This window comes from Gigantopelta aegis, chromosome 3 (assembly GCF_016097555.1).
Source record: "Gigantopelta aegis isolate Gae_Host chromosome 3, Gae_host_genome, whole genome shotgun sequence".
NCBI classification, from domain to species: Eukaryota; Metazoa; Mollusca; class Gastropoda; order Neomphalida; family Peltospiridae; genus Gigantopelta; species Gigantopelta aegis.
This window is the reverse complement of record NC_054701.1, coordinates 22,011,166-22,022,983: the sequence shown is the minus strand read 5'-3', so window position 1 is coordinate 22,022,983 and position 11,818 is coordinate 22,011,166. Positions and strand designations below refer to the sequence as shown.

Sequence of the window (11,818 nt, the reverse complement as noted above, 5' to 3'; positions counted from 1 at the left end):
GTACTTATATCCAATTAACTTTGAAGTACGCTGTCCTGGGCACACACTCCGGCTACCTGGCTGTGTCTGGTTGTATCGACTTTCATTCGTTCATATACATTAATCACCCATTTGTGCTAAGGCATCGTTAAATATGCATTCTTTCAATCAAATTTATTCTCCTTCGTTCGTTTGTCCATTCATTCATTCATTCATCCATTCTGTTATAACACATACTTGCTCTTGGTCTGAGTGAGATATTGGGACGGGACTGAGCAGTGTTCATAATATCTAAGAAACAAATGTAAATCCATATCATATTAATGAAAAATATGAACTAAATGATTTGCCATGCCTAATGTAACTAACAAACATTAAAATGCTAATTCTTTCTACTTTCATTTGAAAAAGAACAATAAATATTAAATAATACCGCAATATGGTTTTGACTGTATCGTTGCACCCCTATTTAAGAGGGGCGGGATTTAGCCCAGTGGTAAAGCGTTCGTTTGAAACGTGGTCGGTTTAGAATCGATCATCGTCGGTGGACCCATCTCGTTCGAGTCAGTGCTCCACAACTGGTGTAACAAAGGCCGTGGTATGTACTATCCTGTCTGTGGGATGGTGCATATAAAAGATCCCTTGCTGCTAATCGAAAAGAGTAGCCCATGCAGTGGCGACCGCTGGTTTCCTCTCTCGATATATGTGTGGTCCTTATCCATACGTCTGACGCCATATAACTGTAAATAAAATGTGTTGAGTGCGTCGTTAAATAAAACATTTCATTCCTTCCCTATAGTATTTGAATGAGAATGACAAAATTGATAATTAAATCTAGTTCGATAATTATGGGGACGGGACATAACCCAGTAGTAAAGCGCTCGCTTGATGCGCGGTCCGTTTGTGATCGATCCCCGTCAATGGGCCCATTGGGCTATTTCTCGCTCCATTCAGTGCCCCACGACTGGTATATCAAAGGCCGTGGTATGTACTATCCTGTCTGTGGGATGGTGCATAGAAAAGATATCTTGCTACTAATGGAAAAGTAGTGGGTTTCCTCTCTAACACTATATGTCGAAATTACAAAATATTTGACATTCAACAGCCGATGATTAATAAATCAATGTGCTCTAGTGGTTGTGTTAAAAAAAAAACTTTCTTTAACTATTTCGATAATCATACAAGGTTGCTTTTGGGTTTTTACTGTAGCTGGAAAAGGTCTACTTATATATACGATATGATTATTATAACATTATTTTTAATCCAGATACCGACTCCAAACCCTGAGTGAGTGCTCCGCAAGGCTCAATGGGTAGGTGTAAACCACTTGCACCGACCAGTGATCCATAACTGGTTCAACAAAGGCCATGGTTTGTGCTATCCAGCCTGTGGGAAGGGCAAACAAAAGATCCCTTGCTGCTAATCGGAAAGAGTAGCCCATGAAGTGGCGACAGTGGGTTTCCTCTCAAAATCTGTGTGGTCCTTAACCAGTCCATACTAACTCCATACTCACGGAGGCACAGGTGGTTTGTAGGACGTTGTTGACCGGTGCCTGTTGACTATGGCGAGGGGAGCCAAACTCTGGTGTCCAACTTGGGTATCAGCTGGTGGATGTCGGGCATCCCTAGCAACTTCGTGATCTTAGGGTACTGTTCGCCGCCGAAGATCTTCTTCATGATGCGATGGATTGAGACGTTATCCATCTCAGTGAACAGCAACGCCTGGTTGTAGAGCATGTCCCGGTGGTATGTTACAAACACAGCATTGATCACATCTTTGAGCTTGACTGGATGCATTTCGTATTCCCCCTCGCCGTCTTGAAAGTTCCTCGGCCGTGGTTGGCAGAGTAGTTGATCCGTACTACTGGCGTTGGTGACGAAGCAGTTGGAAAAACGCTTGTTCAGGCTACCATGAAGAGTCCAGGTGTTAGTACCGTCTACGGATTCTGCCCCTTGGGGGGGGGGGGGGGGAGGTTGTTGAGACGGATTCCTGCAGGTGGTAGCAGTTGACTCCGCCTTCCTCTTTCCAGCGGCTAATTGAGCCATATCCCGGTCGTATTCCGCCTTGGTGATACGAACTAACGTCGGGCCTGACGAGATAGGACGGACAGGGGGCCTCGTCTCTGACTCTCCACGCATCGCTGTGTCGACAGGAGGTGATGGCGAAGTCGACTGAACAGTGTCTGTTCGGCGCTTGTCCTTCCTCCTCTGTTCTGCATCCGTTTGGGCTTGGGGCGGCGTCGCAGAAGGAGCCGCTACCGGCGGTTTAGCCACCGGCTTTGGCCCCCCTGTGCCGTCCCTGGCGCACGGTTCCTCTTCCTGATCCTTCCTTTCTTAAGTGGTACCCGATCACCATACAACTCGGTACTCCAGTAGTGCTCCGTAAGACTTAATAAGTTCCCCTAGGTGGGAGTGGGATAGTCGAGAGAACAAAGACACACGTCCGTCTTCATCGCAAGTCATGGGGCCATCCACTGATGTTAGGCTAAGTACGACTCTGTTACGGATAGATGGACGAGATTATTTGTAAACTCTATTGAAGGTGCACATTTAAACCCAGTCAGAATTTTGTTTCAGCTATGGTGGAATACCTTACCTTAATGCGGTATATGGTAGCGGATCGGGGCAAATTTGGCTACATTCTGTGGATTGTACTGGGAATGAAGCAACAATAGATGCCTGCAGAAAAACTACTTGGGGTCAACATGTCTGTCAACATTCCGATGACGCAGGAGTTAAGTGTTATACGACGTCAAGTTAGTGGAAAACGAAGAAATGTTTTATTCAACAACATATTTTAAATGACATGATATATCAGATATTTGATTGATGATGGAGTTAGATATACTATATTAAAAATCGATAACTATCTCATTAACCATGTTGACTTTTACACACAGATAATGCGTTATTTTTTACTTATTTATGTATGCGCGTGCGTTTGTGTGTGGATAACTGCTTGCGTTTATGTGTGGATAACTGCGTGTTTTTGTGTGCGCTCGTGTGCGCATTTGTGATTGTGTGTGCACGCACCCGCCGGTTGCTGAGAATCACAAAATACAATATCTTGTGATTATCAGTTAAATAAAATGCTGATAGATTTAACATTTAATCCACACAGACACACCTGGCGACATCACAGTGGAATTAGTCGATGGACCACAGAGAAATGAAGGACGAGTGGAAATAGTTCGCAATGGAGTCCGCGGAACGATATGTGATGACCATTGGGATGAACAGGATGCGTCCGTTATTTGTAGAATGCTGGGATACAAGTATGAAGTTTTAAAATAATTATGATTCAGTAGAGTGAACCATAATATGGATATTTTGTTTTATTTCTAGTTATTTGATAAATTTGTTCAAATATTTAAAATTCGTCATAGTACATGGTCGTACATAGCGATAGGGAAGGGAACAGTTGCCCTACATCACCACTACCCCCACCCATACCCCAAACAAAAACTATAAAATAAAATAAAAAATTCCCTTTTCAGTTGTAATATATTTATGATATTTTTATTTGAAGCTACTGCAACGATTGCTATCGCAGTTGACAATCTTCGACGTAAACTGCTTGGCCATTAAAGAAAGGGAAGTCTAAATAATCGTAGTTAAACACTGCTCTAATGTAGTCATAAGAACAGAACAGAACTTTATTCACTCAAAACACCATCGGTGTTACATTTGAGGTGGTTTACTAACATTTCGGCAGCAAATTTACTGCTTTTAAGAATAACACCCATTACACATTCGAATAACTAAATAAATAAATGTACAATACATAGTTAATCACTTTCACACATGTACACAATAATATACAGGTAATATAATGAAACGTACAAATACGTAACTTACGAAAGATAAATGTTTATAAACAAGTCGTTAATCAAATTAACACATGCACATAATTACTTTATATTTGATATTTTGAGGGGAGTTATATAGCTGACTTGATTTAAAAGTGTTGGGTCTAATATATAAACATATTTCTTTAGATGTGTACTTCTTTCCTTAGTAAAATGGGGACACTTAAATAAATAGTGGAACTCATCACCTATTGCAATTTTACAGAGAGGACATATTCTATCTTTTTTTTCTCAATATTCTGCCATCTACCTGTTTCAATCGGTAGATAATTACTACTAGTTCTGAAACGGCTAAACATAATGGGAAGTTTTTCAGGCAAGTACAGAGGGTAGTTTTCACACTCATGTTTTGGTTTGAATATCCTATAGATAATGCATTTTAGATAAGAGTTTAAGTTATCATTCCATGCTTGGTCTCTTGGTCGTTCAGAAACTGTACGAATAAAAGATGTTTATTTAAAATGTTTTGGTTTAACCAGTAATTACCCAAACCTAGTTTATTTTGAGTATCATGTATATGTATCAACCACTTAAACCTATAACCATACTGAACATAGTACATATGATATTGTGTATGCCTTTCCGGTAATCAACGTGACCCAAATATTTAACATCCTAATTTTTATCTTCATATCTAATGGAAAAGATCCTAATTCTCCATGAATCATGGGCAGTGGTGTACTCTTTCGTAGCCTCAATATATCTTTTAAAACATTTAACTGTATTTGTTCAATGTTTTGATTATTACCAAAGCCCCATATTTCCGAAGTATATAAAAGGATAGGGAAACTAGTGCTTTCAAAAATTCATAATTGAATATATATAGGCAAACTTAGTTTCCTGGTTCTAATATTCAGTAAAGTCAATCCTTGTTTAGCCTGCTAGATAAGAGCCTTTCTTGCTTGAACAAACGATCCAGTTCTTGTAAATAGGATTCCTAGATATTTATAGTTATCAACAATATATAATTTTATATATTTGATGTATTTGGGGTAGTTTTGAGTCAAGGAGAACTATTTTTGACTTTTGAATATTTACTTTTAGTTCCAATTATCATAGTATTCTAAAAAAATAAACCCAACAATAAAAGTTTAATGCTTTTTGTAGGTCGTCCGAAGATTCTGCCAAAATAACCATTATCAGTATAAAGTAGTATAGTAATTATTATAAAGAGATCAGTAGTGTTATGTTTGTACTCTTAATTTAAACCCCTTTGCATTGTTCATCTATTAGTACATCTTCTAAATCATTTACATATATAGCGAATACTATGGGTGAAAGATTTTCGTCGTGACATACCCCTTTTGTATACTGAAAAAGCACCCTCTATTACTTTACCTTTTTTCTTGCACTGTCACAGAACTAATTTTAGACTAGGTACGGTCCTTTAGGTTTTACACATTATTTCAACAATTTTATAATCTGCATGACTATTACAGTAAACATGTTTGAATCATGGGTAAAAAGTATGACGTTTCTTCCTTGAACAATAAAATATTATATATTATGTAGATCTAAACATTTTTCACTTAGATGTATTTGAATGCATTACAGTTTACGATTTAAATGGATTTTTACTATATATTATAAACGTATCTCCCGACTGTGTGGGCATGATTACGAGACAGACTTGCATGGAATACACTTCATCTACATATACACACCATGGATATAAGTACTACCATTAAATCAGAAAAATATTGGGGGTTAAGCTGCTCATTTCAGACATAACGAGTAGCGTCTATGATTTACCCTATTTCCGCACAAAAAATGACATGCTATTTTTAGTAGGATCCCGCAAATGTTTCAAGCACAATGCTAGTTGGTACACTGGCACTAGTTCAAATTAAATTATAGGATTTTATTGGCCAGATTAAACTAAATTTTATCACAACTAATACTCTCACATTTATTACCAATGGCAGCCTCAACTGTGGGATGAAAAGTTGGGTGCACCTCGAACTTTGACCCACTCCAATACTATTTGGTGCACGGCTACCTCTACACTAAAACAAAGCATATGCTGATCAATATGTATCTCTTGCAAAAGCAATGTTCTTGTGTACACCTTTAGGATGCGTAGAGGTAGCAAACATAGAGGACTCCTAGTAGGCTGATAGAAAGGCTGACAACTATGAGTGCCTCCTTTCTTTTAGTAATGGTGGGATAACTCACAGCGGGGCAAAGTACGGCCAGGGAACAGGGACGATACTACTGGACGATGTGCAGTGTCATGGGGGCGAAACCACTATAGATGACTGCACGAAAACTGACTGGGCAACCCACAACTGTTCCCATGCTAATGACGCAGGTCTCACCTGCAATGTTCTATCAAGTAAGCTTTTGTGTTTCAAGTTGGCTTAAATTATTTGAGTGTTTTGCTTCTATAACTTGTGATATGTATAGAGTTTATTCCCTTCTTAATTATTGGCCAAGTTCATTCCAATGTGCAATACGTTTTCCCGAGAAACAGTTTTATAGAGTAGTTAATATAATTGTCTAAACGTAATATTCGGTACGACTGTTTACAAGTGTGATAGTGCACTGTGACCCCAGGACAAAGTGAAGGTCAAGTTTCTCTAATTGTCTAACTCAAATCTTCAAATGGGTGTTTTTTCGTAATTCATCAGCTTCAGTCTCATTTGGAATTTTATTAAAAGTTTTCCTAATTGCTTTTTAAGACATGATTATTTTCAAGGATGGCTTGGAGACAAAAGATTATTAAAACACCTAGTGTTTTCGCTAGCTTGTTTTAGCATGGTTCAGCACCATGCCTCAATAGTCTAGCACCATCTTGCCTTAATCAGCGCCATGCTGCCCTGAGATTAAACACGCCTTTTTCAGTAATTAATTCTAAAATTGCCTTTATAAAACACTCCAAAAGATATTTATTAATTAATAAAATATGCATTTTATATCTTTTGCCATTCATTTATTACAGCAAGCACATGAATTACATTAATGTTTATTTTAATTAATTTCTGTGTATTTTTAATGAAGTACAAGCGTCCCGAAAATGGTGAAAATGCCCCAAAAGTGTTTGGTCTACCATGCCTTGCCTAATTGCTAGGGAAATCACTAACACCCCTTTCTGTTTTGCACTATTATTATGTTGGGTGTTTTACATGTCTACTTTGCAGGCGACACGGTTGATAACATTGCACTAAAGAAACCTACGTTTATGAGCAGCGTGTTTCAGCTAGAAGGGTCTGAGTATGCTGTTGATGGCAACATGGGAACTTACTTACTCGCGGATCACTGCAGTCACACCAACATGTATGATTACAACCCGTGGTGGATGGTAGATCTGTTTGGGACATTTCTTGTTGAACGTGTCACACTAACCAACAGAGGGGATGCCTCTTGTAAGTCAAGTATTCTATAACTGCATACTACTGCATGCTACTACTACAATTACATGTGACTAGATTCTACTACATGCTACTACTACTATCACTACCTACCACTTCTACTACTACTACTCCTACTACTACTACTACTACTACTACTGCTACTACTACGACACACTAATATAGCGTTACTGCACTATAACGTTGCAGGTTGTCATGGCTTTCTAATTTGTTTTAATATGTTTATTAGCACAGCTTAAGATGCACGAGAAGGGAGATAACTACCTATTACTAGTAAGGCTATAAAATGAATGTCTCATCAGGCTGAGTCACTAAATCAAAAGTGTTAATTAAAGTCGAACATTTCATAATTCTGACAAATAGTATTTGAGAAAGCCAATACCACTGTCTCTAATATACCAGTAGTGGAGCAATGGTTGTGATGGGGAAAAAACAATCAGAGAATGGGCCCACCGAGAGGATTCAATTTTCAACCCAGACACCTCAGGTTAGCACTCTACCGACTGAGCTAGATCCTGCCCATACAGTGCTTATTAATACATATATAATAATACCGCTTATATAATGAGTTTAAAATTGTAAAAGCTTATGTTTCCATGAGTGTATAATGACAAAGTATATAGCGTTACTTACTTACTAAGAACAGACTATAAGTATTTAATAACTGTAATATAACAGAATATACCACAAGGTCAAATCCAGGATATGTTTGACCTTTCAGTATCAAAGTAGGTAAACTCAGTCAGGCAAGAAGTTTTGTTATAAGCTTATCAGACGTGATGCGCATACTATACTAAGACAAAACAGTTTGTAACTTGGTACAACTGCACTGTATTTTAAAAGCAAGCGAAATGAAGTGGTGTAACACTTATTCGTGTCATTTTGTATTGAAATCTCCCATTACTTATACTGTCTGAGTTAATGTTCAAAATCACGATTTGTTTTTGTTTTTTTAAGCACATGTACCAAATTGCTATACTTTTTATTTTTTCGTTTTAGTATAGTATTTAATGGATATTTTTTCCACAACACTGTAGTAAAGTACAGTTTCTTCTGGCCCTGGAACCTTAGGCTGACGAATTCTGGTCCAGTAAGAAGTCCATGTGCTAAGGAAGCTTTCCACAAAATCTGCTTGGAACTCGGTTTGAAATAGTCCGGAGATATTTTATATGCTGTTTTCTACGGAGGTACAAAATTGTGTTTGACGGATATTTATTGTCTGTTCTTGTCCTCGAAAGGTTTATTTTGATAAAAGGTTTTGTTTCATCACAACACAGCAAAGGGCTAAAACACAAACTGTAAAATGAATTTTTGGTCTTGCTCCAGAACTACATGGAGAGTTGCCCCTGCCCCCTGTCTCGTACGCTTATGACAACGACTAAACCTACATCAAATACCAAATATGTGTACCGAACAAATCTGTAAATCTGAAACACCGTTTGAACTTGATGCTCAGGCCAAATGAATGTGTCCGTTCCACTGTAATTGTTCCTGATTCCTCCTCCCGATTCTTTTTTTCTTCTTTTAAATGTAACAACATTCGTTATATTACAGGGGACCGACTCCACAGCTTCGTCATTGAAATATTTGCACAAAACCCGACAACACATCCTAGCAGTTCTTCTCAAGTCTGTTTCAACTACACTGGCGTGGCGCTGGGGAAGGCAGACACCAGGACATTGACCTGCGAGAGGTCAATAAGAGGTCGCTTTGTCCGAATTAGCAAGTGGAAAGTGGATGCTTATTATGATGTTTTGACTTTGTGTGAAGTCCAAATAGTTGGTAAGTAAAATTATGTAGGACATTGTGCTGTAGAAAATCTTTTTATAGGCTGTTTTCTTTGTTGCTAATTTATTGCTTGGGGTAGCAACATGTTTTAATTTGTTTTTTAAATTACCATTACTGTCAGTTTTAGTTTATTACTAGCAATACTAATAATCGACATTTTCAACGTCATTATTAGGTGTCGTGAGGACTTTGTTTATTTAAGAACCAGTTTATATATTTTACGTTTGACCACATAATTATTATATCTTATATTAAATCCCCTAATTGCACACAGTATACAATGTGCTGGAATTTCCTTAATCAAGCATTCATTTGTTTCTTTTGTTATTTTTTCAATTGACTTCGCGTTTTAAAATTAAAAAATAATAAACCTACCTGTATATTCTTGGTGTCGATATTAAACTTTCCATCCCCTTTAGAAATAATCTTGAATCTGCCTGTGACGTGTTTGTATATCGAGGAACGTTTCTACATTTGACTACATACAATATTCTTTTAATTTCAAATTTGCTTGTAATAATAATTTTAAAAAGTAAAACCGAATCGGGATTTTTCTTGTGGTTTTTTTTTTCCAAATATGTTAGTTTTTTTTATAGTTTGTTTTATCTGTATGATGGTTTCAGTGAATTGAGATGGGTCTGCTCTATCTTAATTTTTTCCAGGATGCGGTTTTCCAAGAATCCTTCCCCGCGTCTCCAAAACTAGTATGACATCGAAAAACTCTCATCGTGTAACTACCACAACTCCAATGAATTGTGCCGTGAAATGCGATAGGAAAACCAGATGTCTGGCATTCAACTTCAACGTCAACACACATGAATGCGAGCTCATCTTAAAGCCCGTGATCAACAATGTGATGACGCCACAAGCAGACTGGAACTACTATGGACCAGATTTGAACTGAAAAGAACAAATAGAGACAATACAGACAATTTAAGTATAAAAGAGATCCCAAACAAATGTTTCACAAAATGTTGTAAATACTTAAAAACATTTTGGTTTATTTTTATTTGTTATTGTTATTTTGGTTTGTTTTGTTTTGGTGGCGGGTTGTTTTATGTTTGGGTTGTTTATTTGTTTAGCTATGAATTATCGAAAATATCATAAAGATATATGCAATGAAGGAATTATCATATAGGATTTGATTTCATATTATTAAATGTATGCATGTCAATTATTTTAACTAATATAGGATATTTTCGCATGCTATTAGATAATTCGTCTTGTAAAAATGTAATTGTCTAGCTTTATAGTGTGTTATTAGCTTTCTGACTTTTGGCTGCATAGTCATATTTCTACCAAATTATCGACGGTTTATTCCATGAAATGTAAGTGCCCAGTTGCCTTTGTTTTCTAACACACCCGTTGGTGAGAACATCATGCGGTATTTTTTTATCCAGCCAGTGTACCACGACTGGTATATCAAAGGCCGTGGTATGTGTCATTTGTCTGTGGGATGGTGCATGTAAAAGATCCCTTGCTGCTAATCGAAAAGATTAGCCCATTCAATGGCAACAGCCGGTTTCCTCTCTATATCTGTGTGGTCCTTAACCATATGTCCGACGCCATATAATCGTAATTAAAATGTGTTGAGTGCGTCTTTAAATAAAATATTTTCTTCCTTCCTTATTTTTTGATAACAGATAGTTCTTTACACATGTAAGTGTATTAACAATTTCAAGGTATTCGACTGGCTGCTCCAAGATGATGACAGGTCACCAATGTCATACATCCAATGGAAAGCTCCACGATGGAAATCGATTACGCTGTGACGTATAGTTAACCTGACAATCAGGTGTATGTGACGCGTGAGCTACAAGTGCAACGGCTGTAAATAACATGTAGTCGAAAAAGATGTTAAAGGGACATTCCTGAGTTTGCTGCAATTTTTAAGATGTTATCGACTAACAGAGACTTTTTAACGATTGTAATTACATTGTAATTTCTGCATAAAATATTAGTGGCTGTATATTAAACGTGTTTCTGATTGTTCTAATATTTGTACTAGGTTAAATTTCACTTTATTTCCTAAAAAACTTTTTTTCGTACGTACGAAATTATTTAAAGACAAAATCCCGTTTGGGCTTCTCACAAATATTAAGACGACCAGAAACACATTGAATATACAGACACTGATATTCTAAACAACAAAATATATTTAATATATAAATTTAATCGTAGAAATATTTTATTAGTCGGAAACATCTTACAATGCAGCAAACTCAGGAATGTCCCTTTAAAAAGATACTAAAACTCGTTGTTTAAAAACGTATCAAACTGGCTTTCGCTTGTTAGATACAGTTTAAAACAACTCGTGAGATAAATGGTATTTAACAGCCACTCGTGTATTATTCTCTATTTATATTAGCGTGGCTTGAGTATAATGAATAATATTGTCTGTACAGAAATACTTTACAAGACTATACAATTACAATGTAGTGATGGGAAATGTATCAGGGACATACACTTTAATGAGAAGTGAATAAATAGCTATGATGGTTCCAGTGATCTCTGTCCTGTGCTACTTTTGATTTAGTAAATTAGTCTGGAAGTGGCAGTCCTCTTTGTCGGTTCAGGAAGGATGTAATATCCAGTAAAGGACCTCCTCGAGTGTGGTTGTCTTCTCAGACGAGGAACTAGATAGATGTTTGTTCCATCAACCACTATTGTGCCAAATACCTCTTCGACTCTGCATTGTGCAGAGCTATGGTATTGATCGCGGATGACGGTTTTGTTGTTCAGATTCTGTGAAACTGTCTTCATTTTCTGAATAAATATATGCAAAAATGTGTATGTATGTGTGAGTGTGCGA

At 37.2% G+C, this 11,818-nt stretch overlaps 2 protein-coding genes across 2 annotated transcripts in view; both read left to right on the top strand.

Moving 5' to 3' along the window:
- The window catches only part of LOC121368553 (scavenger receptor cysteine-rich domain superfamily protein-like), a 91,048-nt gene extending 84,837 nt beyond the window's left edge, over positions 1-6,211 (top strand). Inside the window, exons 11-12 of the mRNA XM_041493290.1 lie at positions 3,100-3,253; positions 6,004-6,211. Of these exons, the coding sequence (XP_041349224.1) occupies positions 3,100-3,253; positions 6,004-6,211 (362 nt within the window). The remainder of the gene's footprint in view (positions 1-3,099; positions 3,254-6,003) is intronic.
- An 862-nt stretch (positions 6,212-7,073) lies between these two features.
- Positions 7,074-10,393, top strand: LOC121367268 (fucolectin-4-like). The gene is made up of 3 exons (XM_041491382.1): positions 7,074-7,212; positions 8,773-9,000; positions 9,669-10,393. Exons 1-3 carry the CDS (start codon positions 7,080-7,082, stop codon positions 9,908-9,910), a joined length of 603 nt encoding a protein of 200 aa, XP_041347316.1. The 5' UTR covers positions 7,074-7,079; the 3' UTR covers positions 9,911-10,393.
- Positions 10,394-11,818: the final 1,425 nt, after the last annotated feature.

Coding starts and splice junctions, on each gene's coding strand:
- LOC121367268 (XM_041491382.1), top strand. CDS start 7,080: ATGGGAACTTACTTACTCGCGGATCACTGCAGTCACACCAACATGTAT. Junction 7,213..8,772: donor CAACAGAGGGGATGCCTCTT/GTAAGTCAAGTA, acceptor GTTATATTACAG/GGGACCGACTCCACAGCTTC. Junction 9,001..9,668: donor GTGTGAAGTCCAAATAGTTG/GTAAGTAAAATT, acceptor AATTTTTTCCAG/GATGCGGTTTTCCAAGAATC.